This window comes from Lethenteron reissneri, chromosome 50 (genome assembly GCF_015708825.2).
Source record: "Lethenteron reissneri isolate LAM-NWPU_2019-01 chromosome 50, ASM1570882v1, whole genome shotgun sequence".
Classification (NCBI taxonomy): Eukaryota; Metazoa; Chordata; class Hyperoartia; order Petromyzontiformes; family Petromyzontidae; genus Lethenteron; species Lethenteron reissneri.
The window spans coordinates 2,278,621-2,303,250 of NC_083828.1; the positions used below are offsets into that span (position 1 = coordinate 2,278,621).

Consider the following 24,630-nt stretch of genomic DNA (forward strand, 5'->3'; position numbering starts at 1 on the left):
TGTAAAGCTCTCATACTCCACCCCCCCAGTAGGGTCGGGTGAGAACGTTAGAACAACACACATAGAGTGCAAAGTATAGGAAAAGTAAGCAGATAACTCAAACAAAACTATATCACTGGTAGGAACCTCCTGGTTACACCAGCCCACAGGAGATTATAGTGTCCGTCCGTCGTGCAGGGAGGGGCTGGGTGGGGAGGGGCTGGGTCGGAAGGGTGGGGAGGGGCTGGGTGGGGAGGGTGGGAGGGGTGGGGAGGGGAGGATGGGGCTGGGTGGGGCTGGGTGGGGAGGGGCTGGTCACCCCGTGGTGCCCTTATAAAACTCAACGTTTAACCTACTCACGCCGGCTTGTGCCCGCCCTCACAGTCGGGCATATTTGTGGAATACACCACGCCGCCGTTGACCCTGCAGGCCATTGACCGAGCAACCCAACGTTCCTCCACTCGGTGCTCCGACCTCGAAGCCACTTGACCTCCTCCTCGCTCACGATATATACAGCAGCACGATTGATTAATTGGCCTTACGACCACAAGGAATTGTGATGCGTTGGTTTTCCAGATTCATTTAGAGGTGACATTTGCTCACCCGTAAGGGGCCGTCCATAAATGACGTCACGCGATTTTGTACGATTTTTGACCCCCCCCCCTCGTCACACGGCGTATCAAAAAGTCAGACCTCCCCCCCCAAAAAATAAAACATGCTTCAAATCGCTTTGAACTATTGACGTTGTAGTGCGTATTTAATGTGGCGCTGCACTCTGATGTAGGATAAAACATTTATTTAAAACGTCTATTTTATTAAGTAGAAAGTGTTGTCTATATTTATTTAAAGTTGCGCATTTGGATGTGACGTTACATTTCTCAAACCCTCCTCCCCCTAGGTGCGTGACGTCATTTATGGACGGCCCCTAAGAAGGGCAGTCATGGAAATAAACTTCAGCGATGAGGAAATCTATTGACGAAGGTAGCGAGGGGGTGTCAAGTCACGGAGGCAGTGTCTCATTACCAATAAGCCGCATTTTGTGAAGCTGCATCCTGGCCCGTATGGCAGGAGTTGTGTTCGTGGCCCACCTCACCAGAATTGGCAACATTGCCTGCACGCCAACACGTGGCTGCATGGGATAGTGGTAGTAGCAAAGTGGTTTGTGCACTAGGCGTTGAAATGTGTTTAAACAGGATAATACAATTGCGCCTTCTGTTCAGAAACTCGTGGAGAATTCTTGATGACGGTAATTATAACATCTAATTACTGGAAACGTATTTTGAACTTCTTTCGCGCCGTACGTAGCCAAATGTGCTAATCGAAGATGCGTGGTAACAATAACAAATTAAACACAAAAAGCAGTTCTGAATAAACTAGTTTTTCAATCGAGATGATGATTTAAAAGTGCAGAGCTCAAGTGGCTTCCTAATAACAGAAGGAAGAGCGTTCCAGACGGCCGCAGAAGCGCATCTGAAAGCTCGCGATGTACTCCAGAAAATACAATGTACTCCAGGAAACGATTGAAAATGTTTAACTGTAGAAGACCTTGATAATTGAATGTGGCTACAAAGTGAGGCTCAAGATATTTCGGTGAGAAAAGTCGCGTACAACATGTTGGCAAACCGATTCAAGACGCCGGGAGGGGGGTCACAACTGCAAGACACATTGGAGTAATGTAATGCGTGTTCATTGAGGGCAGTCGTTGGATGTGGAACTGGGATAGCAACAAATAGTGATATTCTTGGTTCTTTCGGTAAAGTCACGTAGAAGGTGTGGATTTCACACCTGATGATGATGATTGTGGATTTCACACCTGATGATGATTGCTTGTGTTGCAGTCGAAACGTCGTGAGAATTTGTATTGTTTAATATTATTTTATTACTTCCCTTCTACGTGACTTTACCGAAAGAACCAAGAATATGAATCCCTGCAGTCACGAAAGCTTTAAATCAAAACAAATAGTGAATTAGGTGGTCGAGAGCTGTCAGAAAAGCTGAACATCAACATGAAAATCAACACGTGGTCTGAAGAGCAATGCATGCAGTGTCCCTTGCATGGGTCTACAACTTGATTGACAACATGCAAACTGCGCCTCGTGTCCATGGGAACTTGCGGCGAGTCCAATGGCAATGTTTGTTTGTGTTCCTCATGTGAAGGCGATGATGTGGGACTCCGTTTAAGTGTTCGCTCTCGGGGGTCGGGCTTTTAGGACGCATCAAGAAGTCGTCGCACACGAAAGGAGGAGAGAGAGACACCACTCCCGTGCCCTTGCCACCTGCAGACGCAGCACTAATTCAGCCTGATGACTGTTTGGGGGCCCTCTTCGTGAGCACCTTTCTAGGCCACGTGATGTGCATTGAGATTGCATTGAGATTGCATTGAGATTTCGTACGTTTATTTGTGTACGTATACAATACAAAGATTAAAGATCTCCCCCGTGTAGCCTTAAGAGACTGTTGGGGCAAGTGCTGTTAGAGAGCACCTATGAAGGCCGGCACGGAAACACGAGGGGGGTGGGTGGCCAGCACCACGCCGGCCGCCTTTGTCTCCGCAGTATCGATGTTTACACATCGACACTAGGTACTCATGAGGCCGAGTCGACCTAGGGGAGGCCCAGAACCGGTTAAGATAATAATCGGTGTTGGCTGTGAGCGGCAATCGAACTCGGAATCACCAGGTTCGTAGCGCAGCGGCGCGAAACGCGACACCACAGCTCCCCCACAACAACACCACAACCACAACAACACCACCACAACCACATCACCACCACAACAACACCACCACCACAACACCACCACCACCACAACACCACCACCACCACAACACCACCACCACCACAACAACACCTCCACCACAACAACACCACCACAACCACATCACCACCACAACAACACCACAACCACAACACCACCACCACAACAACACCACCACAACAACACCACCACAATACCACCACAACAACACCACCACAACAACACCAGGACCACAACACCACCACACCACCACCACAACACCACCACCACCACAACACCACCACCACAACACCACCACAATACCACCACAACAACACCACCACAACAACACCAGGACCACAACACCACCACACCACCACCACAACACCACCACCACCACAACACCACCACAACACCACCACCACAACACCACCACCACAACACCACCACAACAACACCACCACAACAACACCAGGACCACAACACCACCACACCACCACCACAACACCACCACCACAACACCACCACCACAACACCACCACCACAACACCACCACCACAACAACACCACCATAACAACACCAGCACCACAACACCACCACCACAACACCAACACCAACACCACCCCTCCCACACCACCACCACAACACCACAACACCACCACTCCCCACAACACCACCACAACACCAACACCACTCCCCACCACCAGCACCACCACTCCCAGCTTCCATTCATCCACGGCGCCGTGTCCCCCTCCCCTCCCCTCCCCCCGCCCCTCCAACGCCCCCCGGAGGTGGAGGTGGTGGAGGCGGCGACTCCTCCTCACCCAACGAGCCCCCCCACCCCCCACCTCCACCCCCCACCTCCACCATCCGCCTTGCGTGGCTGCCATGGCAAAGCCGGGCGAGCGTCTGGGTCGTCGTCGTTGTCGTCGTTGTTGAGCGCCGCGTGGCGAGACGCGCCCCGGCGTGGAGGAGCTGTCCGTGTGCAGGAGCTGTCTGTGTGCAGGAGCTGTCCGTGTGCAGGAGCTGTCTGTGTGCAGGAGCTGTCTGTGTGCAGGAGCTGTCTGTGTGCAGGAGCTGTCTGTGTGCAGGAGCTGTCCGTGTGCAGGAGCTGTCTGTGTGCAGGAGCTGTCTGTGTGCAGGAGCTGTCCGTGTGCAGGAGCTGTCTGTGTGCAGGAGCTGTCTGTGTGCAGGAGCTGTCTGCGTGGAGGAGCTGTCTGTGTGGGGCGCCATGGGTGGAGGGGCGTCTTGGAGAAAGTCGCCGGTGGTGGAGGAGGTGGTGGAGGTGGCGTCCCCGAGACGAGGCCAGGGCGGCAGCAGCAGCAGCCAGGAGCGGCTGGAAGAGGTGATTGTTATGACGAGGTGATCGATTGATATTACGAGGTGATTGATTGATATTTCGAGGTGATTGATTGATCGATATTACGAGGTGATTGATTGATTATTACGAGGTAAGCAGACGTCCTCCGGACGCTGTGAGAATTTAGTTGTTTTATTATTTCCCTTCTACGTGACTTTACCGAAAGAACCAAGAATATGAATCGCAAGAGACTCGTCTGCAGATGGACATCGAGACACAGTGAAGAGATTCACGTAAAACGATGACGACAGAGCGGAGAGACGTTCCAGACGTGAGGGCTGTTGTTTTGGGTGTTCATTTAACAGGCCACCGCGGGCGTGCAGAGTTGCCCGGCAAATTCTCCAATCCCACGTCGCACTTTTCGTTTTAAATGCCATCGCCCACCGTTGTGTTAGAAGCTGGATCCAAACCACACCTCCTGCTACCGCACCTCCGGTTAGGACGTTTGGCAACTTACGGCGCGAAAGAAATTCAATATACAAGCCGATCTGAACATGCCATGCCAGATTTTTTTCCCACTAATACAGATTGAATGTAACTGCTGTTACTGCGCAAATGATTTAAATTTTATTGTTCTTGTTGTTTTTCAGACGTTTAGTTTACGGCGCTGCATTAAATGTCTTTGCAGCAAAACACATCACGCGGAGAAATTCACCGCCGAGTAAAAGTTGACTTTCAGGGCAGTCGAGCAATGAATGGCAGCAGCTGAACGGCGACGGTTTTGCCGTGTGACAGAACTACAGGGCCCTGTGGCGGCGAGAGAGCCAGGCCGCTCGGCACGTGCAGGGGAGCGACGGCGTCCAGGAGGTGGGAGGCTGGAGGATCGTGCGAGTCTTCGTGTCGTCCACCTTTGCCGACTTCCACGCCGAGCGGGAGGTCCTCGTGAAGCAGGTGCCGCAGCGCGGGTCTGGTTCGCCAAGGGTCGAGGCGACCCCCCCCCCCGTCCCGAATAGCCGATGAATGTGTGTTCATGATGAAGGTTTTTTTTGGGTTAGATCGCGTGAGTATAAATGCGTCGTTGCAAATCCGCCACCACCCGACACGGCCAACCGGTGAGGTTCATCACGTAAACGAAACGCGCCAATTGGTAACGACTTCAGCCCACCGGTGTGTTGGAGAATCAATCGACAACAGTTACAATTTGAGTACCTTGACGTTTCGCCGGTAATTGCATATAGCATCATCGGGGGATTTTGCCAGAATTGTCAAAATACCTTTATTATGAACAATATTGGTCAAGAAAGCCTACGTGTCAAACTGAATGTGTGTATGTTGCACTTCTTTCGCACCGTACGTAGCCAACCGTGCTAATCGATGGGTTGGTGTTCATATCCATTGCTGTTGGAGCTGTCAAAAGCGAACGGTGAAGAAACACTGACAGAGGGGCCTGATAAACTAAACTAATTTAATTTTACCAGGTAAGGCCCACTGAGCTATACGGCTTTTTTTCAGAAGTGACCTGGCCACAAATGATAGCTCAACAAAGTGCCCTATCATGTGGAAATGTATTGCAGCCAAATACTTTAAAAGCACGTTTCTAAATGTGGAGGGAAAAACCAGAGGACCTGGAGAAAAATCCACACGACCGCGGGGAGAGAGACACTCGCAAACTTCAAATATACAGCCGAGCCAAAGCCCGAGATCGGCGCCGTGGCAAGGGCTTAGTGAGGTGGGGCAGATTGGGCTCACTGTCCCACCCAGGTGGGGACCTCTATGTGGTATGTGTGTTGAACTTCTGTCGCACTGTACGTAGCTAACTATGCTCGAGCAGAGAAGTGACAGTTTACACAGGGACTCCTCTACGTGCGAATGAGTTGGGTTCCAGAGGTCTGTGTTCGTAAGTCGATTTTTTCGTAAATCCAACTTTACTCCTGTCGATTCCAAACACGTTGTACGGCGTGTACACTAAACACTGGCAATGGCTTTAAAAGTTGTGTAATCTCCTGTAGATGCCACTGGTGCTTCACGCTCTGCAGATGTAGATGCCACCGCCGCCATCTATTGCAGGGCGGTTGAACCCACGACTCTCGTTCTGAACAGGCAACTTGACATACGTGGACATGTTTGCTCGTATCTCTGAAAGTTCATAAGTCGAATTTTCGTAAGTGGAGGAGTCCGTGTACAGGGGGAAGGAGGGAATCGGTAACCTCCTGCGTGCTATTAATGCCCAGCGATGGCGACGCGACCCTCCCCCCCGCAGGTGTTCCCGTGCCTGCGCGAGTGGTGCGAGAGTCGCCGCTTGCGCCTCTGCGAGTGCGACCTGCGCTGGGGCGTCCCCGCCGGCTCCAGCTCGGCGAGCGTGCTCCAGACGTGCCTCGGGGAGCTCGACCGCTGCCACGGCGACACGCAGGGCCGCCCATTCTTCCTGGGGCTCGTCGGGCATCGGTGGGGCGCGCGGACAGAGAGAGAGAGAGGCACCGCGGAACGCGCTCGTTTTTGCCACCCCCTGAGGTGTAACAAAACCTCTGGAGGGCCTCCCTCCGGCGGAGGCCCTTCGTACGTGTGTCGTCGAACTTCTCTCGCAACGTACGTAGCCAACCGTGCGGTGGCACGAGCAAGAAATTGCGGAGCTGCGTGTTATTAACCAGGGTGGCCGCCGGGCTCGAACCGCGAAGACCTCTTCAAGCCGGCGGGAGAAACGCGCCACCGCTCGGCCACGTTGGCGAACTCTCGCCTGGCCGACGGCGTTGATTGCCCGACGGCGTTTGTGCCCAGGTGCGGCTGGATCCCCTCGCCGGAGGAGGTGCCGGAGGAGATGGCCTCCCGGTACGCCTGGGTGCCGGGCTTCTCCGTCACGGCCATGGAGATAGCGCACGGCGCCTACCGCAGCCGCAACCCGAACGCCGTCTTCTACGTACGCCGCAGCAACCTCACGGGTAAGGGGGGGCTCACACGATTGCAGGGACTGTATACAAGGTCGTGGCCTGCACGCGAATATTCAGTTTTATTTTTTTCTATAATTTCAATGTCAGGATAGAGAGAAGCAGAGAAACCCGGCTGCGATCGCAATCGCACCGATCTCCGGAACTGCACAACATTGAGAGACACCACTCGAGTGTTTGGAGCAGAGATGCACCGTCGTTCAAACATCGGCGTTCATTGTGTTGTAGTGGCTTGTGCCAAAGCCTCATACGTGCCGACAGGCACGGGCCTGCTTCCTGCTTCTCGGCCAAGAGATGGTTTTCATCTTTGTTGGCTGGTGAGTCAAAGCGATTTCATGCTAACATTAGCATTAGGAGTTTGGATTTTTTTAAAAAGATCATTTATCCAGGAGAGCCACACTGAGTCGTACGACTCTTGCATAGGAGGGTCCTGCTGCTACATTGGGTTTTTATTTGAAGATATTTTCAGCCAATTAATGAATGTTTCTACACGTGGGAGGAAACTCGCAGCACCCCCTTTCTCATTACTGCCCTCTGCTGGCGAGCCAGGGTATGGCATATCGACGTCCGTGGGAAAGGAGTTTCACATCTCTGTGTGGTCCTAGCCTCCACATCTAGGTAATTCCACGCTGATTTCAGCGTGGAATTTCAGCGTGGAATTAGTGGGAGGAGAGCGTATCTGTAGGACAACCACTGTTGACTTCCCCATAAAGTGGTACCTATTTTATCGTCCCCTTAGGAATGATGGGTTGAGTCAACCCCCAACCAGGAATGAACACCTTGAAAACTAATTTCTTTAGAACTGTTTTTTGTGTTTAGTTTGTTGTCCTTCCCCCGCATAGCATGGTTGGCTACGTACGGGGTGAAAGAACTTCAACATACATGCATATGTGAACTCATGCTTTCACAATACGGGAGGCTCCTAATATACGGCGTACAAGCTGAGATATATTGCGGCATATATACAACAATACATCGCGGACGCATTTTCCTGACGATTCCGGTGGAGTCCGTGCCTACGGTTGGTTCCTTCACTTCCACGCGGCTCTGGTTTTTGTTGCGCGCTGCGCTCGGCGCGTGCAGCCAGCCTGCCGGAGTGGGCGCGGGCCGACTTCGCGGAGACGGAGGCACGGCGCGCTGCGCACGTCGCCGGCACGCGCTCCGCCGTGCTCGAGCGTTTCGCGCCGTCGGGGCAGGCGCGGGAGTACGACTGCCACTACGCCGGCGACGACTCCGGCACCGACGACTCCGGCACCGACTCCGGCAAGGTGAGGGAGGCTCGGCTGTTGCGAGCGACAGCGTCGCACGCCGGGCTCGCTGTAAGCCGGAATATGGGGTAAGCCGGAAGGCTACCTGCGATAAATATTTGTAAAAATGTAAGAAATATTTAGGAAAGAAAAAAATAACCCCAACCGGAGCGCTATCACTGTGCTAATTAAGTTGTGCGTACGGCATGATTTTTTTTAATGTAAAAAAAATATATTAATGATGACACTCGAGATTCAAATGTTGTGAAAGTCCCTTCCTGTGGGCATTGAGGAGGAGCCATACCCTGGGCTGTCAGGTGAAGGCGGTACAGCGCATGGACTATTCTCCATCTGTGTCTATCCGTATGGGTTTCTTCAGTGTGCTCCGGTTTCCACCCACACATACAAACACTCATTCAGTGGCTGAAAACATCTCGTACATATCGAGGACCACAGAGGTTGAGCAACTGTTAGCACCTCCCTGGCCACCGCAAATGCCCTTGTGCTCGTCTGTGCATTCTCTCGTGCAAGCGGATCCTTGTGTCAGGCCTGGAGGAGTTCAGTGTGGGTGTCCTCAGCTTCTTCCAGGAGGCCATTCAGCGTCAATTCCCCGACCGCACGCCTGGCACGGAGGGCCTCTCCTGGTGAGGCCTCTTCGAGGCAACAGAAACGTATTTCCAATGTGCCCCCCTCCCCCATTTTTAACCGTGTTTTCCTTAAAACGCTATCAACGGGCAATATCGTGAATGTGGATCGTCGTAAATGGTACATTGAAAAGCTTCCGTAACATTTGGTTCATAGACATCAGGCAATTTCCACTAAACTAAAGAAACAATGTTTTGATTTAAAGCTTTCGTGATTGCAGAGATTCATATTCTTGGTTCTTTTCCTTCGACGTGACTTTACCGAAAGAACCAAGAATATAAAGAAACAACGTTTTTATTTGACCAGGTAAGGCCCATTGAGCTAAGTAGCTCTCTTTTAGAAGCGACCTGGCCACAAATGATAGCTCAACGAAGTGGCTGCCAACTCCCTGCGGTCGTTACAGGGCGGCCGGCGATGGGAAATGGGCCATCACATCCTGCCATCCAATATTGTGTTCCTGACATCACGTGTCATCGAAGGGGAAACCATTTAGGTTGTTCCATCATGCAGGAGCCCCACAAAAGCACTACAATAACAAGCACGGTGCATCAGACAACGACCGAGTTTGACTTTACCATTCTCCAGTTGTGACAAGGCGTTAGGCTGTAATGAGGGCTTTGACGTGCCAGCGACGTGCTGTCAACACCGGACGTTTTTTTTTTGGGCTTCTTGTCGCTGGTGTTTATTTATATTTTGTTGTACCCGCAGGGAGCGAGCAGAACACGAGCAGCACCGCGATTTCCTAGAAACGCGAAGGGAGCTCGTTTTGGGTCGAGATCGAGAAATGCGGAAGATGCTGTCCCACATCTGCAGGCCTCAGAGTCAAGGTGAGGCACGTGAAACTTCAGAACACTGGCGCAAGGTAAACGAAGCGGGAATTGGAGCAGCCGCCGGGTTTCCCTGCAGCAAGACAGCGGCTGAGGCTTTAGCGTTGAATACAGTCGGCGGAAGATGCAGACGTGAGGCTCCAACAGAGCAGCAAGTTGGCATATCGAATGGCACAGCGTGATGTCTGCCTCGTGTTGTTTGCACCGAGGCCATCTACGAACAGCCCTCAGGAAAATTGCACGGGCAAAGTTTACTTGGAGTGGAATTACAACAATGCGATTATTTTACCACGACAGCGCATGAGTTGGTAAGGATTGTCGCGGTGCAGCCATTAGCACGTCACACGACAAAACTCGGCAATCTAATTTGGATTTCCCAGCTGTCCTCGGTGATATCTGTATTGATCCTGCGTCCGCCGTGCACCAACCTGCGCCGACATGGGAAGATCCTCATCCAGAAGTGGATTGACAATTGGGCTGTGCACGTGCCTGCAATGCCAGATGTGTTATTTGGCACAGGTAGGCACGGTGGCGAGATGTTAACTACCTAGTCTGGTATGCAGGAGGTCATGGGTTCGATCCAGACCCTGACGCCTAAATATTTGGAATTTGTATGTTCTCCCCGTGGTCCTGTGGATTTTTCTCAGAGTTTCTCCGCTTTTTACATCTACAGAATCAACGTGAGTTTATAGTGTTTGGCTGCTATACATTTGCACGTGATAAGCCACTTCGTTGAGCGATCATTTGTGATAGCCAGGTCGCTTCTGAAAAAGAGTTACAAGAGCTCAGTGGTGGGCTTTACTCGGTAAAATAAAAGCGTTTTAATAACTTTTAATTATTGCGGCAATCTGCACATGGGTTTCATCTCCCTTTCAGAAGCCGAAGCGCCGGACTCCGACGAGGAATTACCGCCGGCGCCTGTTGTCCTGCTACTCGTTCGGGCCGAGCCAGGCATGGGGAAGTCATCGCTCATGGCGAGATGCGTGGCAGAGACGTTAAAGGTATTCGCGCCGACCCAGCTACTCCCCAAAAAGCCGTGAGCATCAACAACCCTGGGCAGCGCAGGGTCACGTAAAGCATAAACCGTATTTATTTTAAATGTAATATCACCTCCACTCAAGGGGGTATCAAAACATTGTAGACTGAAATCAAATGCAAGGACAATACAATAATGCTGAAGTAAAAGCCATAAGAAAATAGTGAGTCTTCGACTCCCTCCTGAACACACACGGAGGCTCTGAGCGTGCCGGGTCACCGCCGGCAAGGCGTTGCAGATCCTTGGGGCAACACTTGAGAAGGCCCGACCCTCCAGCCTCGAGCGCAAGAGCCCAGGCTGGGAGAGCAGTCGGTCCCTGCTCTGAAGAGCGTAGAGGATAAACCCCAGTCGTGCGTGCGTCACGGCCAGCCGCAGGATTTGTTAGTCGGCGGGTCTACCGCTCACGCTGTCCACCGGCTCGCCAACCTCAGCGTGTTGCTGATCGGCTCCCCCGCGCGCAGGCAGCAGCTGTCGTAGGCTGCTGCCGCTGCGCTGTTGGAGAAGGCCTTGTGAAAGCTGCGGGTTGACAAAATACGCAATCGTGTCGTAGTGATCGGGCTGCGCGCGCGGGCGCCATCGTGCTACGGCTGTCTTGTGCTGTGCGTTTTGTGCCCCAAAGATGCCAGGCCTCTCGGTGTTCTACCACTTCATTGGCTGCTGTCCAAGCTCCACAGAACTGATCAACTTACTTAAGCGTCTCTGTTGCCACGTGAACCCCCCTTCAAAAGGTATGCCAGTGCCCAGGTTATGACACACAACAATATTCAACCAATCGCGCTGCATTTTCTGGCCTTTTATAGACTGTATCTATTACTTTGCAGATAAGGTTGGTGGATCAGGGACGTTTCATTTGGACTTGCACCTGCCTACCTCTTCTCTATCATCTCTCTCTCCTCCAACAACAACCGCCGTTTGCCACGAAGTGGCGGTGACGTCACCACGGCGCTTGTGCCAGGCTATGTGCACTTTAAGGCCACGTGAAATACCGAACGCCCGCTGGCAGGAGGTCACGGGACAGACCCAGGTGCCATGGGTTGAGTGACTGAGATGATTGGCAGCTGCAACACCTGTGCCCCATAAAAATATCTACACACACACTCTTCCACTGTGATCTCGTTCTACTCCCCCTCCACGCTCTCTCCTACCTCTCCCCTCTCATCTCGCTCTACTCTCCTCCACGCACTCTCCTAACTCTCCCCTCTCATCTCGCTCTACTCTCCTCCACGCACTCTCCTACCACTCCCCTCTCATCTCGCTCTACTCCCCTCCACGCACTCTCCTACCACTCCTCTCTCATCTCACTCCACTCCCCTCCACGCACTCTCCTACCACTCCCCTCTCATCTCGCTCTACTCCCCTCCACGCACTCTCCTACCACTCCCCTCTCATCTCGCTCCACTCCCCTCCACGCACTCTCCTACCACTCCCCTCTCATCTCACTCCACTCCCCTCGACGCACTCTCCTACCTCTCCCCTCTCATCTCGCTCCACTCCCCTCCACGCACTCTCCTACCACTCCCCTCTCATCTCGCTCTACTCTCCTCCACGCACTCTCCTACCACTCCCCTCTCATCTCGCTCTACTCCCCTCCACGCACTCTCCTACCACTCCCCTCTCATCTCGCTCTACTCTCCTCCACACACTCTCCTACCACTCCCCTCTCATCTCGCTCTACTCTCCTCCACGCACTCTCCTACCACTCCCCTCTCATCTCGCTCTACTCCCCTCCACGCACTCTCCTACCACTCCCCTCTCATCTCGCTCTACTCCCCTCCACGCACTCTCCTACCACTCCCCTCTCATCTCGCTCTACTCCCCTCCACGCACTCTCCTACCACTCCCCTCTCATCTCACTCCACTCCCCTCCACGCACTCTCCTACCTCTCCCCTCTCATCTCACTCCACTCCCCTCCACGCACTCTCCTACCACTCCCCTCTCATCTCACCCTACTCCCCTTCCCGGGCTCTCCCACCCCTTTGCTGAATTGTGCGGCTGAAATAATTTCATCCTAGCACGTAATATTTGATAGTAATGTGAATAATTAACTGCTCGGAACCTGGCGACCTGAGTTGGATTCTCAGGGACTACTAATGTTGTTGTCCTTCCCCGCACCTCCGATTAGCACGATTGGATACGTACGGAACAAAAGAAGTTCAACATCTGGGCCAATCTTGGGCTCCCCAGATTTGCCAATCTATACTCAATCAGCGTGGTGAAGTATAGTCAAATCAACTTCCGTGGCACAGGCAGACCTTCTTCCAGCAGTTGTTTGACAATTGGCTGTAAATTACCATTCATAATTTACTCTCAAGATGTATGTATGTTGAACTTCTTTCACACCTTACGTAGCCAACCGTGCACATTGAAGACGGTCGGATACTGTGAGAGTGGACCTTGGAGGTTGGTGGTCCGTAGTGTAGCATCGAGCAGAGGGGAAGAGAGGAAGTACAGCGAGGTGTGGCGTGCGGTGACTTGACTGAGCGGTGCCGCGTCTGCCGCTGCCTGCAGAGGTTTTTGCGGTTCGAGCCCCACGGCTGCCCTGGTTAATACTGCGGGTGAATTAACCGTGGAATACACGCCGCCCGCTTCACAGTGGCCGTTAAAAGATCCCCGCCGCGATGTCATCCGAAAAGAAGAAGGTTGTGCGTGTGCGTGTGCCGCCGTCATGTTTCAAAGTTGATGGAAAAACAACATTTATCCGCTAATCACTTGATTGGGAAGTAACACACGGCGACGTTTGCCCACCCCCCAGTGTGAAACTGGCAGGACCCTCCTGAGAAGAATACCGAGACTCGGTCAGGCTTCTGTGGGTTAACAAATGTGAACCATAATGAATAACTTTATTCAGCCAGAGGTTTATGTTGATGTCGGTCGAGCGGCTTCACGGGACAGCTCAACTTTCAGGAGCAGCTGAACTGGACAATCTCTTTGATGTCCCTGTAACCACAGAGACGTTGTTGGAGACCCTGGAAAACTGCACGGACGAAGAGGCGTGCTCCCAGCCACTGCAGGAGATCCTGGAGGTTACTGGTGAAGGGGAGCTGTCGTTAGTCATCTTCGTAGATGCCCTGGACCAGGTGATACCAACGGTCGCTTTTGTGCAGGGGCTTCGTTCGTGTAACCGAATGAAGATACTCTGTTGGGGGGCCAAGCTGGTGCACTGTCAGAAGGTTTTGAATTCTCATGCGAGTTGGGGGGGGGGGGGGGCGGGGGTGTTAACTCAGCCCTTCATCTTTCCGGGGACGATCAAATTGAGATCCAATTTGTGGGAAGTTTGTTTCTTTCTTTCTTAGGTTTACGAGTCAGCTGGCCAGGATTAGGCTAAAATTGGCCCACTTCACAACCCAGGCAACTGGAGAGCACCGACTTAAGTGTTTCTGACATAACATTAATACTAACAATGACATATTTAATAATCGCAGTTAAGAGGGAAACATCATATGTACTATTAAAAAGGAATAAAAAAAAATATATTTTTTAAACGTAAGTCAACAGTAACTGCACGATGGGTGCACTCATCCCCAACATAGACATGTGGAGTTTCCACATTGTGCTGCAAGCAGGAGGCGAGCTGCCCAGCATGTTCATTTGAACAGCGGCCACTTCTGCTCACATCCCCAGTGTTGATCAGACAGGCCTTGTCCAAGCAAAGTTCTTGAGGCACAAGGGAGCACGGGGTGCTATTATTCTACGTTGGTTCCTGACAGGGATGGAAGCGGCATTATATATAGAAACTTGTCTCTGTTGTCCTGCTGCTCAACTAAAACACAGCCGTGGTTTTCACTTTTTTTTTATGACGGTGATCTAACCATGGCAGTGTGCGGGGGTGTCCACACAGTGTACGACGCCGTGTGCGGGGTGTCACGTGAACGTGCAGGGCGTGATGGGAGGACCGATACAATGGCCACAATTGTGCCTTCGCCTTCTAGAAATGAAGTGATGCACTCTTGTTTGTTAACAGCCTGCTAGCAATATGTCTCATAAATTTACGAAGAGTGTTACAATTGCAGGAAACCAGGGAGAATGCAGTGCTATGGGGGAACCATCTTACAGAGAGATTTTTTAATGAATGCGCTGCTTTAACATGGGGAAAGATGACTTCTGGAATGTTACTCTGAACAGATGGCGGTGCCTTCTGTCCCCTGGGCGGTCGTGTAACAGTTTGGCTACGGGCGGTACCATCTTCCGGAAGATGATTTTTAACAACTCGATTGAAACACGCCTTTTGTAACACTGTTGCTGTATCCATTGGTCGATAAGGTGCAGCGCCAACTTCGGCTTTAACATTCATGGGGTAAAAAAGGTGTGCCTTATAGTCTTAAGAGTACGTTATACAGTAGTCCCTCGGTTAACGTTTTTAATCCGTTCCACGAAATATACCGTTAATTGAAATAACTGTTAATCGAATTCACTTGTAATTTTTAAAGTAGAAAAAAATAATCACCGAGTCTGCAAGAGAGAGCTGTTTCCACTGCCAGAACAGACACCGTGATGTTAACAAAGCCGGTAGAGCTCTCATCGCTCAAATGGGCATCCCCGATTGGCTGAGAGCATGGCTCAGTCCGCTAAGGAGCACTTGGATTGGCCGACATTAGCGTCCGCGTACATACCGTTAGTCAACATTTTAACGTTGTCGAAACCATGGGGTCCTATTGGGAGACGAAACGTGAACCGAAAAACACTGAACCTATGTCACTTGTCACCGGGGGACTACTGTTGTACTTGATTTGATCAATTGTCGCTTCCTATCAGTTCTCAAGTCACGCGTCGGCCAGCCACCTCTGCAGTGCCCTCCTCCGGGCTGCGGAAGCCGGAGGGCCCCACGGCGGAGCTACCTGGGTGCTGAGCTCCGCCGTGGGGCATGGCTGGCAGCACGAGGCCCTCTCGTGGAGCGGCCCCCTCGTGGAGCTGGGCCCACTGGCGGAGGACGAGGCCCGGGATGTCGCGACCGCCTTTCTGCAGAGGTTCAACAAGGTGGGGATCGAATGCCTTTCACCGCTCAGGATCCTTTGCCACGTGTACTCGACGGACTTGGTACCGAGTTTGTGTCTTCGAATTATATGAACTGTTCTGTCCCCACCCCCAGCACCACACCACACCACCCCTCACCAACCTGCACTGACCAGTGTGGTGAAGTATGGTCAATGAAAGCTCCATCCAACAGCTGACAAAGGGTTGTGAAAGGCGAAGGTGCAAGCCTGCGATTACTTGTAACACCTGAAACTGAAAATGCTATTTAACAGAGGATAGCGTTGAGCTAATGCTAGGGTTTGACGCTACTGCCTGCATTCTGTGGATTTTAAGGCGCTCTGGAAAGTAATACGCACACCAAACTTGTACTCCACGTCAAATCTGGTCTCACACACACACGGCTATCGGATTCTAAGATGCACCCTTAACGTTCCCTTTAAAATAAAGGGGGAGGGGGTTGGGGGAAAGGTGCGTGGTACTCTGGAGAATACGGTAAGTGTTATGCACCTTTAAATCATCTTGATTGAGAACAATTTCTTTAGAACTGATTGTCGTGTTTAGTTTGTTGTCCCCCCCCGCACCTCCGATTAGCGCGGTTGGCTACGTACGGTAAGGTGCGAACGAAGTTCAACATAACGGGTGCGCACACACAACCACCCCCCACACACCTCTCGGCACGCAGAGGCTGGACCTGGCCCAGATGAGCTCTCTCACGACCAACCCTGGAGCTCGTCTGCCGCTGTGGCTGGCCCTGGCGTGCGAGGAGCTGCGAGTGTTCGGCTCCTTCGAGGGCCTCTCGCACCACGTGGAATCGCTCCCCGCCGACCTGCCCGCCCTCCTCGCCCAAATCCTGGGACGGGTCACGGCGGAGGACCTGAGCGGGCTGCTCGGCAAGGTCAGGAAGGAATCCGTTCAACGGCGGAGTCTTCGAATCCATGAAACATATTTATGGGGCCAAGAACCCGCTGAGGGAAACTTACTGTGATGCCCTTGTACGTGTGTTGAACTTCTTTCGCACCATACGTAGCCAACCGTGCTAAGCGGAGGTTAGTTTCGTACTGTTAAATTTTGTATTGCGCTGACCGCTATCCAAATAAAAAAAAAACCCATCAAGTTCCAACCTACACAGATCCCAAGTCATTTTGGATGAAAGAAATACACAGTGCATCCCTCGGCCCCATGTATGACTGTGAAACGAGGTTTTAAGAATACGTTGACCTAAAAAGACTGTTTTAAGGCACGATCCCACGTCACGGCTGTGGTTTATTTTTATTTAGTATAATTATATATTTTTATCAAAATGATAGCAATTGAACAATTTGATTTGATCGCCTTAAAAAAAAGGGGGCCTCTGATACGGGTGGGGGTGGGGGGGGGGGCACAGTGTAATGACAGCGGTAACTCGCGTCAGCACCACGGCTCGTTCTGCCAGTTTGGCAAAGTGTGACTCGCGGCTGTCTCTGTGCCATCGCTTCGAGCAGCCAGGCACAATCCTGCCCGAAACGTGGCCATCTGCACTTGAAACCGGTCCACCTTGGGCACAAACGCATCAACTTATAATAAAGGGTTTTTTTCAATCTTCATTTGAAGCTTTCGTGACTGCAGGAATCCATACTCTTTGGTTCTTTCGGTAAAGTCACGTAGAGATAAAAAATTAAAAAAATCACGACGTTTCGGGCACAACACAAGCGTCCATCATCAGGTTGGAAAGCGTGGTCTGCTGCTGAGGCAGACTTTTAAAAGGTTTGAAATGGGAGTAGCTCAAGGGTTATAAAGAAGTGGCCGGGGCTAGTCTAGGAGGCCGCTCTCCTAGCTTACTTTTACATGCTCATCCCTCACATTAATATCATGATAATTTCTCACATTAACATCATGCTAATCTCTCACATTAACATCATGCTAATCCCTCACATTAATATCGCCACTTCCGTGCCCTCGTTTAGGAGGCTGCTGTCCTATCTAACAGTTACATGCTAACCCTTGAGGGGGATAACACTCAAAATACAACGCTCGCCTCCCGCACACAAAACACCTACCAAGGAATTGTTCCAGCCACGTCACGCCGGGCTGGGCTTCTTGGGGCGACACAGTGGCAAGATGTTAACGACCTCGCCTTGTATGCAGGAAGTCGTGGGTTAGATCCCGACCCTGACGCTTGCTGTATATTTGGATTTTTCTCCGGGTCCTCCGTTTTTCCCTAGACATTTAGAATCAATATGCGTTTAGAGTATTTGGCTGCTATTAATGTCCACATGGTAAGCCACTTTTTTATCATGTGGTCAGATCGCTTCTGAAAAAAAGCTATATTGCTCAGTGGGCCTTACCTGGTAAATTTTAAAGTTTAGTTTTAGTTTTTCTCACCTTCAGGAGACAGCATTATCAGGACTGGAGTAATTGACCACAATAAACGTAGTTGATGACAATTGTGAGTTCATTAATTAATGGACTTAATCAACACGTCCCCGCTCAAGTTTCACGTTAATCACGATTCAACTTTCCTTTTGCCCGCGCGTAGATGCTGTGCTTGCTCGAGTGTGCCCCTCACGCCCTGGCAGAGGTGGACCTGCGGTGCATCCTGGGTGGCTGTACGGAGGGAGGCAGCCTTCCCATGATGCAGTGGGCCCAGACGAGGCGTGGGGCCCGCGGTCTGCTGAGGGGGAGTCTTGACGACGGAGGTCTGGAGACGATTGGATTCTGCCACAACGCTGTGGGGGAGGTGACGACAACAACTCCCTCGCTTAGACCAATGGCACGGGTTCTCAACCTCTTGAAACAATATAAAAAAATATTTTTTATTTTAATTTCACCAGGTAAGGCTCACTGAGCTATGTAGCTCTTTTTCAGAAGCGACCTGGCTATCACAAAGGATATCTCAACGCAGTGGCTTATCATGTGGAAATTTATAGCAGCCAAATACTCTGAATGCACAAACAATTCTATATGTGGAGGAAAAAAACCGGAGGACCCGGAGAAAAATCCACGCCACCACGGGGAGAGAGACACGCAAACTCCAAATGTACAAGCGTCAGGGTCGGGATCGAACCCACGACCTCCTGTATATCAAACAAGGTAGTTAACATCTCGCCACTGTATGGCAGTCCTCCAATCTAAACCATCGGTCTCCATACCATAAGACGCACTTATTCCCCCGCTGTATTTTAAAACACAACTTCAGTGTGCGCTTTTTCCTTTCCGGAGCGCCTTACAACCTGGAGAATGCAGAAGCGGATGTTTCCTCTTCGGCAGCGTTTCCGCTGACATATCCGCGCATTCTAAACCTCTCCTGCACGGTGTCCGTGCCCGTAGCCCGCGGGTTCGGAACCTTCGCTGCCTCGGGGTCAAACGCTGCTCGCGAGCGCCTTGACCTTTTAAAGTGGCGCTCGTGACGCCGTGTCTGTTGCAGGCGGTGCAGTCCTGCCTGCTCTCGCACGAGGGCGGCCGCCACGGCTGCCTGATCGCCCTGGCCGACCACTTTGAGGGCTGTTGCCGCGGCGACGAGGGCCGCTGGGCCGCCGTGGCGACCGTGCTGCCGCGGCTGCTGCGGGAGGCCAGGCTGGACGCGCGGCTCGTTGCGTTCCTGCGCAGGGACCCCCGCGGAGTTCGCGTTAACTTCATCGCTCGCCAGCAGTTCCTGAAGGTCCGACCAATCGTGTCCAACCACCTCGCCATCCCACCATCTGTGCTGTATCATCATCATCACGATCCATGGGCAAGAAAGCCCATAGTTGTCCACTGCATATATCGTCATTTGTTTCCACTTTCCCCTGTCTCATGCCAATATGCTCACAAGTCGTGCCACATCTTTCTGGCACAAATCTTTTATGTTGTCATGAAGCCATTGTCTGTTAGGTCTTCCTTTCTTGCCGGTTCGTTCCATTTGTTACGAACAACACGCCTTCAATTTTCCTGTATAGCCGTTCAGATTGTTCTATTTTACGGTAGAAAGTAATTGCAAGGCTGCACTTTTATCTGTACAGTTAGAATGTTCTGCTTTTGTATGACTGGGTCTCATCAGGTCCTCCTCTTCCCTCTCGCGCACACTTAAAACCTCCTCCAGACGTGGCATACGTCCCAAGCGTGGCCGTCTGGAAAGTCTCTTGAAGACTTGGCGAGTCTTCGCCGCGTCAATATTTACGAACAAAAAAAAATGGAAAAAAATAACATTAATAACAAGTGGTCCACACATGTCATGGCCACAATATGTGATGCTGCCCTGGTGGTTCGATCCCTGCCGATCGACGTGTGGTGGGGTAAAGTGTGAGCACTTCCACATCTTCCAAGACGTCTGGCCAGTGTGAAAGAGTAGACCAAGTACCCCCTAGGAGAGCAACTCTCCAGAGCTTCCTTGAGTGGATTTAATTTTGCCAGCAGTAGTGTCAGAGCAAGCTATCACAGGGCTGCATATTTACCTTACTTCTGCAGCGTTATTATCCACAATTCATGTTGCTGATGAATACAGTTCAGAAAATGTGGTCATTAACAACATAAAAAGGAAGATAAAGTGATAATTGCGCAAAGCAGCTTGGAGAGACGCAAACTTGCAATAACATTGAGACAGAAACAGGAACACACGGATTAGAGAACGTACCAGTTTAATGACATAATTCACACTCATAAGAAAGGTGAGGCTTGGGCAGGACATGTTTGATAACATGAAAATCAATTACTCAATAATCCGATTGGCCCAGCATAAATTCTCACTATCGGCGCTCACCCCGAGCGGCGGCGCGACGGGCACATGCTGCTCATTGTCGTCCGTGTCGTCGAGCAGGATCTGCGCTGCAAGATGATCGTCTGCAACGGATTCTCCAGGAAGGCTGTCATCATGTGCCAGACCTGCGCCTTCAGCGTGCGAGCCTTTGGACAGGTGCGTCGCTGCACGCACACACATACAAAACGCACACGCGCACGCACAAAAAACATACTAGAGCACCGATGTAGGCCGACATGGCACACGAAGGGGTGGGTGGCCAGCACTACACTCAGCTGTCTTTATCTCCATGGTGGGGATATTTACACCAGGTGCTCTTTTGAGGCTGAGTCAACCTAGGAGAGGTCCAAGAACGGTTCAGGCAATCGTCGCTGATGTTGGCCGCGAGCGGGAATGGAACTCGCGTAACCATCTTCGTAGCAGAGTAGAGCGCTAACCACTCCACCGCCATTCCCAATACACGCACGCACACGCACCTGTTCATTCACTGTCAGCAGAGCGTAGGTCTGAGTGCATTATGGTTTACACAAAGTAGGATGGTCGTTCATGGCACATTCTTACACTTAGGCATGTTACAATTCATTGACTACAATAGAAGCCTACGTGTTAAATAGATTATTTACACTTAAAATACTTGTATAGATATTTCTAGCAACATTAATGAAAATTGAAACTCGCGCACAGATTTTGCACAGGTAACCACAGACAAGCGGGAAGGCAGCCAGAATCGCTGTCGACTATTTCCCAAGCTCTGTGGACCTATAATTGGGATGTCTCAGCACTCCATTAACCACGAGTGTTTATACATTCGAGTGTAAGCCAGAGTACCTCAAGACATCCCACGCATGCCAGGGTGGTAGCACTCGATCCTCATGCAGGTGGAAATGGCAGTGAACCCGCTTGCTATGCTGCCATAATTCCCTGGTGAGCCAGGAGATCGCGACATCGGCGGGTCGGAGGTTTCACGAAATTTCTTGTGATCCACCAATCCTCGCCTCCAAAGTGCTCGACTACAGGCCACGTGGAGCGTAGTCACCAGTGCAATTCTGAGCTGTATCTACTGTACGTGCATTGAACTTCTTTCGCACCGTACGTAGCCAACCGTGGTAATTGACGGTGCGGGGTCAGGACGTCAAACTAAAAAGGATTTGGGATTGAAGAGAATCCCAATACGCGCGTTGAAAGGAGAGAGTTGAATCGGTTGCTTACACTGATGCAAGTTTACTTGCAATTGTTCCATTGCCTAGCACCAGTTGATGCACCGTCTCTTTGCAGATGTTCTTAAACAAGGACAGCTGTGCGATCTGTGGGACCGCTGCGCACACCGCCTCGAAGGAGGCCTACTTGTGTCACATTCACCAGCGGTGAGCACTTCTCTCCTCGAACACAACAACCGCCACTAAGTGGCGGTGACGTCACCACGACGCTTGTGCCAGGCCATGTGCACCTTGAGGCCACGTGAAGTGTCGAACGCCCGCTGGCAAGAGGTCACGGGGCAGACCCAGGTCACGGGGCAGACCCAGGTGCCACGGGTCGACTGACTGAGATGACCGAACACACACACACACTCTCAGCCTCCCGGTGCGCCAGGTTTAAATGACGGGGCCAAGTTTCTTATTAAATCCTCCGGCCTCCGCCACACCCAGCAGTAGCATGGCTGCACCACAGCAAGTCCATCGACAGGTCACGTGTGGTGGGGTAAAGTGTGGGCACTCGCAACTCCTTGAAGAGTCTTGGCCACTGTCGAGTAGTTAGGCTCCATAACCTCTACCTTGAGGGGTTCTCTAGAACTTCTAGTGGAAGCTATTTTGCCAGCAGTAGCGAGTAATTGCAGGGTTGCACCTTTATCTTTTTAACCAACTTATCTGGAAAGCCCATTGGCCAATGGACAAACGAGGCACGAGAGGTGTGAGATTAGTGAGAGGTGTGAGATTAGTGAGAGGTGCTCGTCCCACATGGCTCCGGGCGCCGGCGGTGAAATACCACCTCTAATATAAACCCGTGCATGGTCTTGGATCTACATACCCGCGGGCCTGGTGTGTCCCTCATGCGATCTCAGGGCAGGGCCGACTCTCCCAGCCACGATTCTTGCACCTGACGCTAGGTTGCCAGGCCTTCTCGAGTGCCACTCATAGGATTTGGGATGCCTCGCCAACAGTACTAATCGGAGGTGCGGGACAGATATGCAAAGGCATCCGGGCGTGGTGCTGGCCACCTACCCCCCCTCGTGTGCCGTGATGGCCATCATAGGTGCTCGCGAACAGCACCACTTCCCCAACAGCTTGTTAAAACTAAAAGTTGGATATTTGTCTCGATATGTACGTATATTAAACTGCTTTGGCACCGTACATAGCCAAGCATGCTAATTGGAGGTGCGGGGGAAGGACAACTGAACACAAAAAGCAGTTCAAGAAATTAGTTTTCAATCTAGATGATTTAGAAGTGCATATTAGGCTTCCTAATATCGAAAGGAAGAGCGTTCCAGACGGCCGCAGAAGCCAAAAGCCACCGCCTCTCTTCGGACGCCCGGAGTTCGCGTGATGATGGTTTATTCGCTCCTCGAGTTCTCACCTGGCCAAACACCTGTACCCTGTGCACAGGCTGCCGAATCGCGAGGACTGCTTCCTGTGCGGCCGGGCCCTGATGGGAACGGGGAGTAAGGCGGCGGTGCGGCTGTGCCACATGTGTGGCTTCCGCGAGGCGTGCGTGCACCTCGCCGGCACGTGACGCCCGCGAACGCCTCGCTCGCTCCCCCTCATCAACCGCGGGGTTCTGCACGCTCGCCCAACTCGCCCTGCTTTCGCGTCTCGTGCTCTGTCTGGTATCCCATCTACCAGTATGTCTGTCTGTCCGTTCTGGTCTGTTTGGTTTCCCATCTCACTTATTCTTTGTCTGCAAGTTCCTCTGTTATTCATGGTGCCGTCCATTTGTCTGTCAGCCTAACGTGCAATCCGGAGGTCGCCGTCCGATCTCTCGGCGAGGCAGTTGAAACAATGAACAGGTTGCCCTTTAATCCCTTTCCCTGCGCCCACATCCACACCTCTCGTCCACCCAGCAGCATAAATGTGTAACAACCACAATTAGAGTCCAACGTGTGTTCGGCAGGTCGAGTGTGGCGAGGTAAAGCGGCGTGGGTTTACGCTCACCGCTCGCAAGACGTTTGGCCAGTGTGGAAGAACTAAAACACAAACATCCCTTGTGCAATGGGTTCTCAACCGTCGTTTGGCGACGGATAAAACCCCACTTTTTAATTTTGTTTCAAACGAGTGAACCCCCCTTTGCCTGACCCCAACACGGTTCTGAGAAAACACATTCCTGCGGAGGGAGCTGGTAGGAACGTTGGGTTGCTCGGTCAATGGCCAGGGTCAACGGCGGCGTGGTGTATTCCGCAAATATGCCCGACTGTGAGGGCGGGCACAAGCCGGCGTGAGTAGGTCAAACGTTGAGTTTTATAAGGGCACCACGGGGTGACTAGCCCCTCCCCACCCAGCCCCACCCCTCCCACCCCCCACCCAGCCCCTCCCCACCCAGTCCCTCTCCCCCCACCCAGCCCCTCCCTCCCCACCCAGCCCCTCCCTCCCCACCCAGCCTCACCCTCCCCACCCAGCCTCACCCTCCCCACCCAGCCTCACCCTCCCCACCCAGCCCCACCCCTCCCACCCCCCCACCCAGCCCCTCCCAAACCCAGCCCCTCCCCACCCAGCCCCTCCCCCCACCTAGCCCCTCTCCACCCTCCCCACCCAGCCTCACCCTCACTCACCCCCCAGGGGTCCGCCTACACGAGTGGACGCCGTCTGGCGGCAGGGGAGTAAGCGAGCCGTGGCCGATGAATCGCTGCTGCTGCCGCTGTGTTGATCATCTCTCTCTCTCTCTCACACGCGCTGAGGCTTCCGGACAGGGAATTCGACTCTCTGGCGGAGTTTGTTCATAAACTCGCGAGGCTGCAAAATGTAATAAAAATCAATAACAAAGCTCCCCAGCCAGCTTTTAGCACCTCACTCTCCCATAACTGGACTTTCCCGCCAAAAACACCAATGCGCTGTTTTAACAACTTTGTCCTGTTTTCTAACATCCAAATAACACTCATGCAATTGCCTCGATGTACGCGCAAGATGTTATTCTTATTGCCACATGTGTTGGCAGGATTTAGTCACGAAACGTGAAAATGTATCATAAATCATCACAACTGAGACACCTGCTGTCCGCAAGCCATCACTGCAGGAGACGGGTGGGCGGG

The 24,630-nt window shown here is 52.1% G+C and overlaps 1 protein-coding gene across 1 annotated transcript; it reads left to right on the top strand.

The window, feature by feature from the left end:
• The first annotated feature begins 3,610 nt into the window (after positions 1 to 3,610).
• LOC133355058 (telomerase protein component 1-like) lies at positions 3,611 to 23,862 on the top strand. The gene is made up of 17 exons (XM_061572325.1): positions 3,611 to 4,058; positions 4,809 to 4,964; positions 6,274 to 6,458; positions 6,789 to 6,949; positions 8,039 to 8,223; positions 8,734 to 8,846; positions 9,556 to 9,674; positions 10,551 to 10,675; positions 11,330 to 11,438; positions 13,661 to 13,788; positions 15,464 to 15,685; positions 16,365 to 16,577; positions 18,198 to 18,398; positions 19,086 to 19,319; positions 20,454 to 20,549; positions 21,669 to 21,757; positions 22,994 to 23,862. Exons 1-17 carry the CDS (start codon positions 3,945 to 3,947, stop codon positions 23,118 to 23,120), a joined length of 2,577 nt encoding a protein of 858 aa, XP_061428309.1. The 5' UTR covers positions 3,611 to 3,944; the 3' UTR covers positions 23,121 to 23,862.
• The last annotated feature ends 768 nt before the right edge of the window (positions 23,863 to 24,630 follow it).